Below are 15972 nucleotides of genomic sequence, written 5' to 3'. Positions count from 1 at the left end.
AGTTTTGGTGGTCAACGGCAGTCACAAACGCGCACCCCTCAGGCGAGTATGAGGGGGTCGGTCCGGAGACTCGGCAGGTGCAGCGGCCGTTGGTGTGGCTCAAGAGCCCGCCGGTCACTTGTGCAGTGCCATGGCATCACCTGCACCAGCCTCAAGCCTCCCTGTTCCTCAGGACATGACAGGCCTGTACCGGCGCCAGCAACAACCTTATTAAATGCCTTACAGTTACAATTGAACCATTAAAAGACCAAGAAGTTCGCATCTAAGCTTAATGATGTAGCTTTGCATGAATTTGAGAATAACAAAAAGAGAAGCATCAAGATATCCAATGGACTTTACCGAACACCACGCGCAGTAAATGCTTGCATCACCCTGAAGAGCATCCCGGGTCTTCTTCAATAGCTATTGTTGGCATTCGAACTCAATGGGTTTGATAATACAGCTCTTTCGCGATGCCCGGCGGACACCTCACCCGATTACCGCCTGATGCAGCAACTCCGTCACCACATCCCCAGGCCTCCCTCTTTCTCCTCTATCCCAATCTATAGCATATGCTTATGACGAGCTCGAACCAGCGGCGGCGTTGTTGGCCTCGGCAAGGTTTTGGACCTCACCTTGCTTGCCGTTCTACAATCGTTTTTATTTTGCAAGATTAGCGTTTGGCCAAAGGAAAACAACCTTTTCTCGGTCTCCGTGACAAAACATGGGAATGTCAAATCGCTCAGTAAACAGATTCCGGAGTTTAACTCACGTTCCACTTGGCGAACCGCAACTCCATCTCGCCGCGGCGCTCGGCAACAATTCTCTTGTCCTCCTTCAGGCTGCGACGGACCGCGCGGCCGGCAATGGCCAGGTAGCGGTTGTAGCTGTTGGTGGATTGCCGCAAAAAAAAAAAAAAAAAAGACAGGGCGTCGCGTTAGCCGTAGTTGGGTCTCGGGGGATCGAAGCTTCCTTTCAATTGAATGTTAGATACTCACGTAATGCCAGCGGCTTTCCACGCGAAAGTCATTTTGGAGGTCGTGATCGATGTCTTTTGTCGGGTGGGCGGGAATTGAACTGCGGTGTTCGGAAGTTGTCCGTCGTGTATTGGTCTACGGGAGAAATTGAGATGCTCCAAAGCTCGGGACCCCATCAAGAAACTTCCCTGCACGGCCCGAAGTTGCCATGCCTTGAGTCACGTGATCAGCATTTGCATAGCAATCCTTGTCAATCTTTTGGACGAATCTCGATACTCCTTCAATCACTGCCCAATATAGGTAGGCTTCTTGAAATGAAACCAAAAGACTCAGAGAGCTTTTGATGACCAATTTCATATTTTCAAGGATACATTCTTATTCGCACTTTTTTTTTTCAGAATTTTATGAACGCATGGAAAGTTAGATTATGACTCTATGAGATTTCGGATGTGTTCCCGGATCTGTTGGGACGTCTTGAGCCGTATCTAAGAACTGGCCCTCGACGCAGTAGTAAACTAGCAGGTCTTTTTGTCTAACAGGTGGTTTCACTATATGCACAAGGACTCGCCGTGTGGCGTAGAAGAAACTGTTAATACATTCCACACCCCTCCACTTCTACAAAATTCTTATACCTTCAGCCCCAGGTCAGCAGCGAACGGCAGAACGTGCAAATCACCAACGGCTGATACAGACGCCTTGCCGTCGATAATAGCCTTGGCAGCCTATTTTTGGGATGGACTTGTTAGCAACCCGGTGTACGCATGAAAAAAAAAAAACTACAAGCAGAAAACAATTCCAATAACTTACAGTCTTGATCTTCTCTGCTGTTACTGTCTCAAGGCTCTTGATAGTCTGGGCAGCTTGGAACAGCTCAGCACCGTGGATGATGCTAGTACCAGCAGCGACGATGCCAGCACCAGTGAGTTCGTGGGCAGTAAACGCGTTGAACTTGGCCTTAGCAATGGCCTTTGTCAGGTCCTCCTGAGCAACACCACCCTCAGCAATGGTCTTGAGCGCCTTGACTGACTCCTCAGCAAGCTTGCGGACGGCAGGGGCAGCACCAGTGATCTGGATGGTCAAGAGACCGGCATCCGAGTAGGACAGGTTCTTGGCCACAGCCTTGGCACCAGGCGTGTTCGCAGCCGCCTTGGAAAGGAGGGTGAAGCCGGTGGACCACGAAAGGCTAGGGTTGCCGCCCAGAAGAGCCTCAATCACGGCGATCTCGGGCTTAGACTCGGCAATGCTAGCGCTAGGGAAAGCAATAACGTAGGAGCTCTTGCCGGGGAGTTCAGCACGGTGTTCGCCACCATGGTAGGTCGACTTGTTGCTCAGCAGCGAGATCTCGCTTGAGGACTGGCTGGGGAGATCCTTGAAAAAGGAGTCAACCCACTGCTGCAGTCCACTCTGAGACGCGCCATCGGCAACCAGAGCGACGTTCGACTTGGTGTAGGCGGCGCCAGCAAACGCGGCAACGGAGTGCTCGTTCATGTACTTGGAAAGGGGCGTCGAGGTGGACGGGAGGACGGGCGCGCCCAGACCGGTGTGGAAAGCAACAGCGTGAGCTCCATCCACTGCCTGAGCCAGAGAATCGTGTGCAAGCTTTTCTTGGGCCAGGTGGATCGTCTGCTCAACCTCTTCGTGAAGCTCATGGGCTATTGAATTGCATCTACTGTTAGCACGCCCACAGCATCTTCTCTTGTCCAATCGTCCGAATCCGTCACGTACTGGTGTACCTCGTCTCATTCGCAACCTCTCCGAGCAGCTCGACGAAGTAGGGGAGATCATCCCTGAGGAATGCAGCCTCCAAGACGACGGCTTCGCGTGTGTGGTAAGCCTTCAATTGACCGCCCAAAAGCTCAGTCTCCCGAGTAATGCGGAGCGCGGATCGTTTGTTCGTGTTCTGTGGTCAATTGAGTCGGGTCAACAAGCTGGTCTCAGATCCATTGAGGCGCGCCTAGTCAAAGCATCGACAATCATGTCATGTATGGAAAACTTACCTTGAACGCAAACTCTTCCAGACCGACGGTCAGGCCGGGCTGAGGCTGATATCTGGTACCGGCCTTGACCACAAGAGCAAGTTTGGTCGTGGGGCCATGGGCATCCTTGGAGGCAACCTTGAGGCCGGCGATGCTGGTAGGCTCGTATGATGCCGAGCCTGTGCCGGTAGCTCCTGGTGCTGGTGATGCGAAGCCACGGGTCTGCGCGACGGGAGCGCAGACTGGCCGACGGAGGGCCAGCTGGCTTCCCCTCTTGATGGCAGATCTTGAGATCATTGTACCGGGAGAGGGGGAGTGTGGTTGTGTGATTCGGAAACGCAATTGGTGCGCGGGTGTTGTATTTTTTTTTTCGTCGGTTTTTGGCGAAGTCGGCAAGCTTCTTTCACCACGGCTAGCCAGGTAGGAAGGTGCCCTCCAATTGAACTTTGGTCAATGTCAGCAGCTAGGTCCAATCATTGACGTTCCGAGCAATTTTCGACGCCGACTCGAGCCACTTTTCGAGGCTGCCTGAGGCTGGTATCAAGTGTGGCTGAATTGATGGGAGCTGGGCAATGACTGCAGAGCCAGAGCTAGCCTGTCTTGCCTGCTCCTTCAGTTGTGCCGGTTGTGACTCGGTGAGTGGAGCTTATAGCAAAACGCAAGCCAAGGCTTCCCCGCCATCTCGAATCGTCACCCACCCCAATTGTCAGAGGAAGAAAGAAAAAAAAAAAAGTTCCTTAATTACCTCTCGGCCCATATAAGAAGTGTTGCATTTGGTCGCGCATCCTTACACTCCATAATATTTTTCAATGACCCCACGGTAGTAACTGTGGCAGCTCTAGAGATAGTGAGAGGATCTCTAGAAGCCAAAACCTGTGCTTCGACCCTGACCCTTGGTAAATTTGTGAAGCTGTGTTGGTGGTGAAGTTGTGCCCACACGATCGTCATGCTTGTGGTGAGTCTAGACATTCCACATTGCCAGCCTTTGCATTTGGAATTGACATCTAATCATGCCAATTTGACGACAGACAAAGCACCTAGCAGAGCTATGTTCTCTGGTCATTGACGATGTCTACGGTGAACTACCATCGGTATGCGCTTCTAATCTCTAAGCCGCAATGACTTATTTGATCCGGTCTTCTTTTGCGCCTTCGATGCGCTGGAACTATTGATGGATCGTGGCTTACTGACATCGGCGTGCAGCGCATATTTTCGACGCTCCTCACACGAGGCCGATCAACCCTGCCACAACTTGTTCACTACACGTCATTGACATCTCGTCAGCTCCGACATGGGCTCGCTGTCCTGATTCAGCACAACCTGCTGTACTATTCTTCCGGCTCCGGTCCTACCGCATACGAAGCCAATCCTGCCGCTGCCTACAACCTGATCCGCATGGGAAAGGTTGCTGACCTGGTCGGTACTCTGCATGGAGAGGCTGCCAAGGATGTCATCCAGAGCATCATGGTGCTGGGCAACACACGGATCGGAGACCTTCGGGATGCTTATGGGGTCAGGATTGGGAAGCACCAGGCGGCCCAGCAAGTTACGAATGGTGATGCAACTTTCAATATGAATGGGGGCGGCGAGGATCCTTTCGCACATGATCACGACGAAGAGGCAAGCAAGTCCAAGATCAAGGATATGCCCCCTGTCAGCTCTCTGGATCACCTTAACTCGATACTTTGTCGTTTGGTTGAAGATGAGTTACTGGTACAGGTGAACTCCAAGATGTTTCAGAGCTTCGAGGATGTTCATGGCGAGGTACAGGCCGATATCGAAAGGAAGGAGTTCCCGCAGGGTGTGAAGGGAACAAGAGAGAAGGAGCGCTACCAACGACTGATCTCCGAACGTCTGCGTGAGCTCAGAGAAGAGGGGAAGAAACTCAAACGAAAGCTAGAAGACAATCCTACGTCCACCAAGCGGCGTAAGATCCAAGATGGCGATATTACAAACGGGTTTCAGGACGTGTACAGCGCACCGCCACTTGATGTGAGTCTCAACCTTGGCCCGCAGTTATAACTTCGTCACGAACGAGCAAACTAACTCTGATGATTTCAGCCCGATGCTGTTCTTCGTGTCAACCACGAGAAGTTCTTGGTGGAAGTGCGGAACAGGAGATTGGCCGATGCTGTTTGTGACGCCATTGGAGAGACGACAGCGCAAATATACACCGTGCTTTTGAGTATACTAACCAAGAAACTATCGCGCTGTCAAAAACACCCGGTCATTGACGCTTTCGCCGATGATTACGATGCACGCAACTACGTGACGACAAACGAGGTTTTCGATTCGCTGAGTCCATCACTTGATGTTGGCTCAGGCATCGGGAAAGTCGATGCAAATATGCTAGACCACCATGCTGTGGAGAAGATTCGAAGAACACGTCCTAGACCGGTTGAGCCTTTTCTGCAGAACGACGACGAGGAGATGAGTGACGACGAAGACGGGGGCGCCAACGGTATTTCCGTGATCGAATACGACGAAGAGCTGGACAAGCTCTTGCACAGGCAGCAGACCGCGCCACCAACTACAAATGGTATGAAGGAAAGCAAAGTCAAGTTCAAAGAACCCAAGGAAAGTCGACTATCCCAGATGAGGCAGCACCTTCTCCTCTTGTGCGAAAGCAGCCAGGGTTTCCTCCGTCATTGCGGCAACGGCCAGTGGACTGTTGACTTCGAGCCACTCGTCCGTCGCCTTCAAGAAACCGAGCTCGACACAGTGTTGGAGCGTACGGTCGGGCGGCACTCAGTGCGATTGATTCGCATAGTGCGGAAGCGAGGCAAGGTTGATGAAAAGTCTTTACCGAATCAGGCCATGATGTCCAAGGGAACTGTGCACAAGATAATGCTTGAAATGCAAATGCATGGCTTTGTCGACGTGCAGGAAGTACCCAAGGACAGCACGAGGAACGCCAAGTCGACCATCTTTCTCTGGTTTTGTGACACCGAATCATCGCTCAGCCAGCTACTGGATAACACATATAAGACGATGCTCCGTTGCTTGCAAGTGCGTGAAGTACATCGTCAAAATGCTCGCGAGGTCTTGCGCTTCGTTGAGCGGCCTGATATTAAGGGTCGGGAGCAGGAAGCGCTCGAAAAGAAGTATTTTGACCGATACGACCAGTATCGGCGTATCGAAGATAAGATCCTAGGACACGTCATGCGGCTAGATGATATTATATCGATATTAAGGGATTACTGAAGCCTGACAAGCCTGTGTGGGAGGATGCTGAAGGGCTAAAGATATTCTCTTGCACATAGATTTGGCGTTTGTGTTGATATTTACATTCTTCACTGATACCCGTAACTTGAGAATGAAGCTCTACACGTTTATAAGATTATGTATATATTGGATTCAGTGCCAGCTTTGACTTGGAACAAACTTTAGGAGTAACAAAATGGCCCAGACCAAAGTGATTCTTTCTAAGGATCTATTGTAGTGGACAGTAGATCTACTGTCTAAACCTCTCAACCTCCATACTGTTCTTGCCTGATGTACCTTGTGCTTACATCACGACAGAGCTGCTGAACAAGTTTGCTTTGGTGTTCCCTCGCAATAAAGTACAAGTACATACGCTCAAGAAAAAACACTTCACCAAGGTTAAAGGCTTCTTGCAGATACAGATCCTAAGACATTAATCTAACGCTAACAAAGTAACCAATTAATACAAAAGTGATCACCCATCAAAAACAAGCTTTTGAATAAGAGCGTTGATTCGCCAAAGCTAGGGATGGGCCCCCTGTCGAAAGCTCCATCGAAACTTTTCTGCAAATGCGAGAATCGGCCTCGACAAATTTTTTGCTCCACAGCGATAAGAGATATTTTATTCCGATACGGACGCAAGTTCTTTTGACCTAAACACCGTCTATCCTCTTGTCTACTCTTTGAATCGCTAATTTTCAGCATCCGACGCTCCTTATTCTACAGTCAGCCCCATTAAGCCCGTTTAGAGCATATATCCTTTCAATCTTTCATTCTTTAATAAGCCCCGATTAACAATGTCGCCTCCAATTGCTGCTGGTCGTGAAAAGGAGTCCAACCTTGCGAGGTTGCTCGGTTCTGGTTCTGCAGGAATTTCAGAGTTGATGCTTTTTCATCCCGTGCGTTGAAGCGATCCAAGATACCGACCCTTTTTCAGGAGCAACACGAACACCGGACTGACAGCTCAATGACAGGTTGACACCATCGCCAAGCGCTTGATGAGCAACGAGACTAGGGTAGGACATGCTTGATTTCTACCAGTTGACCGTGCCGAACAGCTTTTAGGCTGACTCCGCAAATCTAGGTCCAAAACGTCACTCAGCTCAACTCCGTCATATTCAAGGAGAAGGCAACAGCGCCCGTCTCCAAGAAATTCTTCTCCTTGTTCCCTGGTCTTGGATACGCAGCTGGATACAAGGTTCTTCAGAGGATATACAAGTATGGTGGACAGCCGATCGCCCGCGACGCCCTGACGACCAGCTTCGGAAAGGACTTTGAGAATGCGTTTGGCAAGAAGACTGGCAAGGCTATACTCCACTCGACGGCTGGCAGTCTCATCGGCATCGGAGAGATCGTTCTGCTTCCCCTCGACGTGCTGAAGATCAAGAGGCAGACAAACCCCGAGGCTTTCCGCGGCCGAGGCGTGCTTGCCATCGTCAAAGACGAGGGCTTCGGGCTTTACAGGGGCTGGGGCTGGACTGCTGCCAGGAACGCACCTGGTTCATTCGCGGTATGCCAAAAGTCTACCTTCAATCCGTTACATATCCACTCATGAACTCCACGAGGATATTTTACTGACTTGAGTTGGCGGTGGACTTTTAGCTCTTCGGTGGATCTGCATTCGCAAAGGAGTTCCTCTTCAAGCTGGAGGACTACAACAAGGCGACGTGGTTCCAAAACTTCGTTGCGTCCATCGCTGGATCATCGGCCTCGCTGGTGGTGTCGGCGCCGCTTGATGTCATCAAGACGAGAATCCAGAACAGGAACTTTGAGAACCCCGAGAGCGGTTTCCGCATTCTGTCCAACATGGCTAAGAATGAGGGCTTCTCCAGCTTCTTCAAGGGCCTTGTCCCCAAGGTATGCTTAGTCACCGCTGTCCTGTACAGAAATGGTGTTGTAGAATGAATACTAACATGTACTTGACAGCTCCTCATGACCGGCCCCAAGTTGACATTCTCATTCTGGCTGGCACAAACCCTTATTCCCGCCTTCGATAACATTCTTGCCCGCAGCTAAGCGGCATTTTCCAGTAAGATCTGAGAATGAAATTAGAAGGATTGTGGTGACTTGTAACAACATTCGGCGAAAGCCATTAAAATTTGCGGGGTGTTAAAGGGTAGAAGGCGTTCCATTTAATATACCACGGATTCATTTTTTGGACAACGCTATATATAACTCTCAAGGTTCGTTTATTTAAGCGATAAATGTGACCCTGGTCTTGTGAAATCTTGCAAAAGTATTTCGTAATGCTTTAGTTCCCTTTTTTTTTTTTTTTTTCGTCTTCCCTCTTCTCGCCCATAACGGGGATTTGATATGTGGTTTATGAAAAGGTTCTCTCTCATCTTTAGGGTAAAAAATCAAGGCCAGTAGTGAATTTTTACGCTCATCCTGTGTGTCTAGTTGGTTGCCCTGTATGAAAAAAAAAATAATGCGGGCTTTATGAGGCGGCCTTGTTATTTTCTTACGAAGTACAGTAGCTTCCATTGATTCAGACTTTCGGAGCATGAGTTGACGAGGTGGGGATGATGTCAAATGCACCTGCCCCCACTTCGCCTGGACACCAAGGGCGACAACGCACAAAAGCTACCCCTGCTCAATCGGTTGCCACGGTGAGCGATGCTGTTTACATTTGGATTGGGCCGTACTGCAGGCCGCCAAACAAAATCAGGATAGCAACGCATCCAGACCGGGAGGAGCTTACCTTTTACCCCGGGCGCGCCGTTCCTTCTTTCCCCAAAAATAACAAACAAGCCCGACGTCAGTACTGCTCCTCAAACCTCGAATTTATATTCCAAGTCAAGGTCAAATCCCTCCAGACCTTGTGTCAATCAATCACTCTTTCTACCTACCTACAATATCTCTCCACGCTTTGAAACTTTTGGCCGGGCTTGTAGAAGTCGGTCGACCTTAGCATTCCATTCCGCAGGTTCAAAACTTCCATCGTCAAATACAATACCTCTAAAACCTACAGCCGCTTAGAAGAGGGTGGTTTGGCGCTCATTCAGACTTCCTGTCATGTAAAGCGGCGCCACATTCCATCCATATTCTGAGGCATTAACGAGTAACCCCCAAGTCGACTGTGACTAACTACACTTGCCGCCGGACGCCAACACACATTAAAACAAGTATTACATAAAGATGCCTCCCATAGAAAGGGATGCCCCAAGCCAGGTGTATGGCAGCCTGAGACATCAGCATTCCGGTTCGCTACCAGACAACAGCCGTGCCTTGGTACCAATGTACGTGTCTATTGTGCTTTGTTTGACCCCCTCGACGGCGCCATCACTGGCAGCAAAACAACAAATTCCTTCTCCCCCGCACCGGCCTTTTACTGATTTATTGTCGACAACAACAGGTGGGATAGTTCTGATCCCGAAAGGGCACCACCACCTCTGCCTCTTAACCCTAATCCTCACTCACCAGGCCTTGGCTCTCCGTCGAAGCCAGGCACCTCAGCGGCCATCCAGTCAGCACATGCGGCTCTCACCGAAAAGGCCCGTGAGAACGCCCTTAACTCTGGCCCTGCCCCAAAACGGAAGAGTGAAGTCTCGCCCGAGAGGTCATCTCTCATCAAGACCACACCGGCCCACCGCCGCATGCAATCTCTGCAGCCCAGTACGGTACGAGAATTCGGTCTCCTGCTGGAGAATGGCACTGGTGGCCGCGATTCTATTTCATCCACCCCACAGTCTATGGAGAAGTTCCCCCGGCCGGGCACACCAAAGGATCCCTTCAGCGACTTCAGAAGCCCCGAAGATGCCAACAGACAAAACGCCCTCGCGCTCTCTCCAGGACCCAGCTTGACACCAATTGTTCGACCCATCGCTCGTCGATCTACACAGAGCATTCTCGGCGAGAACACCCCTCCACAGTCTGCAACGATGCTGGCGCTGCAGAACATGTCCACCCCAACACGGGAGAAGACGGCAAGGGAATTGCCCATACCGCAGCCTGCTCCTGCTGCCACTGCCAGAGAATTACCCGAAACCCCTCTTTCAAACGTAACAAACAACTCAAACGCCCTGGTCAGGCAACAGCAATCCCAGCCTTCCGTGGCGATAGACTCACTCTCGCAACAGATTCTTAGCCTTACGAATATTGCCACTTCATTGCAAAAGGAGATGGCACAGCTAAGCCGTAGGAGTCGGGACAATGCGACCGATCTGTTGAGTCTCAAGGAGGCCACGAATACCAGGGATGAGGATATACGAAAGAGCTTGCGCGACCTCGTCAGCAACACTCAGGAAATTTCGAAATCGACATTGAGGGACGCGTACGGCGGAAACTTACTTCTCGACAACAAGCCTCACAGTGCACCATCCATATCATCCAAGTCTGTGAGGCCTTTTTCACTGCCGCGCATTCCCTCACCAAACAGCTTCTCCGCATCCCTGGATGGTGATAGGATGAGCACTCCTTCGCTTTGCGGCAGTGACGGTCCAGCCACGATGGGTCTCCTGGAGAAGATTGTGCGCGATATGGGCACAAAAGATGGACAAAATCTCCTGGTAGGTCGGCTGTCGGAACTTGCGGAAAAGATGTCTGGCATGGCAACAGCGGCCAAGGTTGAAGAGCTGTTGAGGCTTGTCAAGACCAGCCAAGATCAGTCGATTGTCTTCTCAGGTGGTAGCAGCAAGGGAAACAACAACGGCAACTGGAACCCCCCTCCTGGTAGGCCCAGGAATTTTAGTTTCGATGAAGACCCCTCTCCGGCCGCGCGGGAACTCGAATTCGGTCGATCTGGACTACCGCCGCCGGGAGCCCGCGCTCTGCCCGACCCCGGTTTCCGCGCATCTTCGGCTCCACCAGTCGGCGAGGTGGAGATTATTACAGAAGATGTTATTCGAAGCATCCGCGCTGTCAAGGATAGTGTGGCCCAAGGAGGAGGTCTCACTGCTGAGGTCAAGGCTCTTGTCCGGGAGCTTCGAGGAGAGGTACTCGGAATGGGTCGAGAGATCGGTCGCAGACTCGAAGAGGTTCAGAACAAGAAACCAAACCGCGACGAGAGTGTGACCCGGATAGACATGGCCAAGATCATAGATGATGGTCTTGAAGAAATGAAGCAGCACATGAATCAGCTGATGAGGGAGCATCGTCGCCAATCTACAGCCGCATCTCGTGGCCCTGTGGTGGACTACTCGGAGATCTACAACTCGATGCGATCGGCCTTGAAAGACTCGCAAGCCTTGAACAAGCCTCGCAAGGACGAAATGACCAAGGAAGACGTCATGCAAGCCATCCAGGAAGCGTGGGAAACTTACAAGCCCGATATACAAGTTCAGCAAATCGGCCTCGAGCGCGATGAGGTTCTCGATTGTTTACAGGAAGGGCTCCGCGAATACGCGCCTCAAAACGAGGTCACTCCAGGCGCCACCCGTGAGGAAGTTTTCCAGGCCGTGGTGGAGGGTCTGAAACACTTCACTCCGCCGCAAGTCGAACCGCCGAGCAGTCTATCACGGGACGAGATCCTGGGAGCAGTTCGTGAATGCTTGGAGGAATTCGAATTTCCTGTTGCCCCATCGGCGATAGGTGCCGAGCTCTCGAAGAAGGACATGGTTGATGCGGTTCGAGAGGGTCTCGAGGGCATTGAGCTCCCGCAGCGCGATAACTCACTTGTTCAAAGGGGCATAGACAACGAGGAGATTCAGGACCGCATTCGCGAGATCATGCAAGTGATGCGCGAGGAATTCCACGCCGTTTCAGAGGAGGCCAAGCAGAATGTGGCCGCCAACGGTCGGGATACGGAGCAAGTTCTTGATGCGACCAAGGACGGTTTCGAAAAGTTGCGCATCGACATGGAGAGCTACGTTGACAGGGTTTCTGGAGCAGCTGGTCAGGAAGAGTTTCTTGAAGGGCTCGTCCGCACTCTCGATCTCTTCCGTGAGGAGATTTCCGACCTGGTCTCCAAGTCTTCCAACAGCTCTCGCGAGGTCCTTCAGACCGAGATTGAAAACCTCCGTGAGACGGTCAACTCTTCACTAGTGCCCATGTCTGTTATTTCTACAAACAACGGAGGCAGCAACAACAAGGAGGTCCTCGAGGCTCTACAGGATGGTATTGGCAGCCTGCGTAACGAGATGGCTAACCGACCCATCGCTGGAACCAACGAGGTACTGGATGCCTTGCAGGAAGGCCTTGAGGATCTGAAGTCTAGCATCGAGAAGATGGCGAACAAACCAGCTGACCTGACGGCGAACGACGAAATCCTCGATGCACTCAGGAGCGGACTGGATGGTGTCAAGTCAGAAATCGGAACCATGCGTGATACGAGCAACGACAAAGCTGTCGCCATGATCCCCGACAACAGTGCCGCCATTGTGCCCCTAGACGTGCTGCGGCAAGACGACATCAAAAACCTCGAAGGACTCATAACTCAACTCCGTACCAAAGTTGACGGCATTGAAACAAGCGCTACCCCTGTGACACCCGTCGCATCCATCTCCAAGGAAGACGTGGCTTCCAAAGAGGACCTCTCTGGCATTATTTCCATGCTCGAAAAGCTTCAAGAGTCCGTGACAAACATGCCTGCAAGCAGTCGAGAGCCCGCCGCAACCGACGCAGCGACGCGAGAAGATGTGGTGGCTATCGAAACCATCCTTCGGAACGCCAAGTCTCGTCTCGATGACCTCATGGACGGCGAGCAGGCTGTGCGAAAAGATCACATTGACGCCCTCGAAACCATAGTATTGGAGAGCAAGGAGTCGCTTGCTGGCCTCGCGGCCAAGCTTGACGGTAGCCTGGAGGGACTTTCGCGTCAGCAAGATCTCAAGGAGATCGAGTCCCTGATCGCCCAGGTTGCCAACGAGTTTGAGGAGATGAGAGACCGCCATGACAAACAGCTAGCCGACCCTGAACGAGTCACCAAAACCGACGTTGGCGCCCTCGAAGCGGTTTGTCTGGACGTCAAGAGTGCTGTTGACCAGATGGTCAAGGCCGACCTCGCAGCGTTGCCCAACAAGGAAGACCTTCAAAAGCTCGAGAACCTCTTGAATGATCTCAAGGAGAAGGTTTCTGCAGATGCCGAAGCCACTGTCAAGGCTTTCGATGACCGTCAGGCCGAGACTGTTGGCGTCAACGAGAACGTCAAGGAGCTCAAGGCATTTCTCGAAGAGTTCCAAACTTCTGTCAAGGAGAAGTTGGAGGAAGGAAAGTCGGGTATGGATTCGCTCACCAAGCTCCTTGAGGGCATTGGCGAAACTGCTGGCAAGAGCGCCGGCGTTAGTGACGACCTCAAGGTGATGTTCGAAGCAGTCAAGATCGAGTTTGAGGAGTCCCGAGCAGGTGTGGTTGGCGCAAAGCTTGAGACGGATGAGAATTTCAAGCAAACTACGGACACACTTTCTGCCAAGATGGACGAGAAGGTCGGCGAGCTCCTCCTAAAGTATGAAACCTTCCAGACCGAAATGGAAGAGCGCGCAAAGAACGGCGAGGCCCGCGACCTCGGCCTTGAGGAAGCTGTTATTGGCACCAAAGCTGTGGCGGAGGAACTCAAGACTCTGATTGATACTCTCGGGGCTACCGTCACGGACTCTCTTGAGAAAATGGAGGAGGCATCAAAGACCGTGTTCAGCCGGGTAGAAGACCTGGTCAACAAGACGGATGAGAACCAGGCCGACGCAAAGGTTGAGCATCAGCTCACACGCGACGAGATCAAGCAGGCATACGGCGCCGTCGAAGGGTTTCTTACCGACAAAGTTTGCGAATACCAGCCTCAGATCCTCGAGAGCATCAAGACCGTCCTTCACGTCGTCAGTGAACACTTTGAACACTCAAAGTCGTCTACAGAGACCATTCAGGAGAAGATCGTTGAATCCAAGCCCGAGCTGCCTATGCTTCCCCCCATCGAAAAGTACGACGACACACAGGTTATCGAGAGGCTTGATAAGCTGTCGGAGAGATACGATGCTGCAACTTTGATGGAAAAGCTGGCGACTCTCAGCGAAAAGTGCGACGACACGCAAGTTATCGAGAGACTTGATAAACTCTCGGAGAGATACGATGGGGATGGCGCAGCTCTGATGGCAAAGCTCGACACTCTCAACGAGAAGTGCGACGACACGCAAGTCATCGAGAGACTCGATAAACTCTCGGAGAGATACGACGGTGATGGCGCAGCTCTGATGGCAAAGCTCGACACTCTCAACGAGAAGTGCGACGACACGCAAGTTATCGAGAGACTCGATAAACTGTCGGAGAGATACGACGGTGCAGCTCTGATGGTAAAGCTTGAGAGTCTCGATGAAAAGTACGACGGCACGCTCGTTGTGCACGAAAAGATTGACTCACTCACATTGAAGTACGAGGAGGGTGCTCTCAACAATGGAGAGAAGATTGATAAGCTCTCAGAGAAAGTTTCCGATGACAACACAGCTGTTCGCGAGAAGCTAGACAAGCTAGTCGACCACACCGAAACCGCGGATAAGGCCTTCAACAAGCTCGACACACTGGAGAAGGTTCACCAGCAGGTATTGAAGACAGCTGCCGAGGTTTCGGCATTCGTGGCAGCGCAGACACTGCGCATCTCGGACGAGCACGAAGACCGCGAGAAGACTCTGCAAGAGACCACACTGGCTATTGAGCGCGGAACAGCACAAAAGGAGGCACTCGACGAGGACATCACTCGGCTCAGGAAAGAGCAGGAGGAGCTCAGGCTTAGCGTTCAACAGCTACGTGAGGAACAAGAAGAGTTGGCGCGTCAGAGAACGAGGCTCACGGCAGACGTTGCCTCTCTCGAGACTGCTGTCACACTGCGGCGTGAGGAGCTTCGAGAGGTCGAGGACCGTGCTCAAGGTCTCGAGCGGCGGATCCTGGAAGGTGTCATGGATCATTCACGCGTAATGCTCATGGCCAAAGCTGGCGGGTTTACAAAGGGCCGAGACGCAATGAGCCGCAAGAGAGTGTCGTCAAACCGACAAAAGAATGGAAACCAAGACGCCAGTGGCGCTGTTGATGGACGGCCGGCGGGAGCTGAACGCAAGCAGGATTCCAAGAAGATGCGTACGGTTCCCATCAATATGGCCATTTCTACAGCCACAGCCAACCGCAACGGCCTTGCACCGCCTAATCCCGGACCTCAAGCCCGCCGCATTGTTTCTCTCAGCCAAATCAACCACAATGTGCCTGCTGGCGGTTTCAAGCGTAGCCAGAGTGTTCGCCAGCCAGGTCGACCGGGCATGAGGAAGAGCAGCTGGGCGGGTGGGCGCGACTCGACACCAGTGCCTGCTATCCCCAAAGCATACGGAGATATGAATTCGGACGACAAGGAGAACAGTGTTCCCAGGCGCGTCAGCGAGGACGGCCGAGAAGACGACGCCACTGTACAGCCTACACCTCATGAGGCCGCCATGGCAATGGTCTTGGCCGATCAAATCACTCCCCCAGCCACAGAGCTGGACCTGGACCTGGGTCAAGACGACGATGTAGCATCTCAACACAGCGAGGCTGATACACTGCGTCGGACTAGCATGGGAACCTCTGTCATCACGGCGGAGAGTTCGGTCGCGGGCACGTATGACGGCTCTGGTAGCGACCGAGACAGCGAGGACTATGATTCGGAGCTGGACGACGCCTCAAGCCAGTGGACAGAATCTCAAGTTGGAGTGACGCCGAGCGATGTAAGTGGCACTGGGTCAGAGGTTGTTTTGTACGAGACTTAGCTTGTTTGGTTTCAAGTTGAAGGAAATAACGGTTACATGGGCATTGTTGGTTATCAAAGACCTATTTTGCAGGCATACAGTTTTTGTTTTCTGGTCTTTTTTTGATATTTTGTATTCGCAAGGAAAAGGGCAAAGGGAGTTGTTGTCCAACACAAGGATTATTATGGCAGGCTGGGTAGG

The 15972-nt window shown here is 51.9% G+C and overlaps 4 protein-coding genes across 4 annotated transcripts; 3 read left to right on the top strand and 1 right to left on the bottom strand.

Moving 5' to 3' along the window:
• Positions 1-190: 190 nt before the first annotated feature.
• On the bottom strand, positions 191-3314 carry PgNI_09779 (uncharacterized protein). The gene is made up of 7 exons (XM_031129761.1): positions 2954-3314; positions 2682-2856; positions 1764-2608; positions 1614-1678; positions 978-1091; positions 752-866; positions 191-627 (listed from the first exon to the last, which is right to left on the bottom strand). The coding sequence occupies exons 1-7, from the start codon at positions 3227-3229 to the stop codon at positions 556-558; spliced, it is 1662 nt and encodes a 553-aa protein (XP_030978155.1). The 5' UTR covers positions 3230-3314; the 3' UTR covers positions 191-555.
• A 281-nt stretch (positions 3315-3595) lies between these two features.
• Positions 3596-6237, top strand: PgNI_09778 (uncharacterized protein). Its single transcript, XM_031129760.1, has 4 exons — positions 3596-3887; positions 3961-4023; positions 4136-4924; positions 4994-6237. Exons 1-4 carry the CDS (start codon positions 3879-3881, stop codon positions 6134-6136), a joined length of 2004 nt encoding a protein of 667 aa, XP_030978179.1. The 5' UTR covers positions 3596-3878; the 3' UTR covers positions 6137-6237.
• Positions 6238-6756: 519 nt separating this feature from the next.
• Positions 6757-8328, top strand: PgNI_09777 (uncharacterized protein). Its single transcript, XM_031129759.1, has 5 exons — positions 6757-7035; positions 7111-7152; positions 7221-7646; positions 7739-7993; positions 8063-8328. Exons 1-5 carry the CDS (start codon positions 6934-6936, stop codon positions 8150-8152), a joined length of 915 nt encoding a protein of 304 aa, XP_030977509.1. The 5' UTR covers positions 6757-6933; the 3' UTR covers positions 8153-8328.
• Positions 8329-9274: 946 nt separating this feature from the next.
• PgNI_09776 (uncharacterized protein) lies at positions 9275-15792 on the top strand (the record flags this gene model as incomplete). Its single annotated transcript, XM_031129758.1, has 2 exons — positions 9275-9375; positions 9492-15792. The coding sequence occupies 2 exons, from the start codon at positions 9275-9277 to the stop codon at positions 15790-15792; spliced, it is 6402 nt and encodes a 2133-aa protein (XP_030977508.1).
• Positions 15793-15972: the final 180 nt, after the last annotated feature.

Source organism: Pyricularia grisea, assembly GCF_004355905.1.
Source record: "Pyricularia grisea strain NI907 chromosome Unknown Pyricularia_grisea_NI907_Scaffold_7, whole genome shotgun sequence".
NCBI lineage: Eukaryota > Fungi > Ascomycota > Sordariomycetes > Magnaporthales > Pyriculariaceae > Pyricularia > Pyricularia grisea.
The sequence above is the reverse complement of the archived record's forward strand: the minus strand, read 5'-3'. Positions and strand labels throughout refer to the sequence as shown.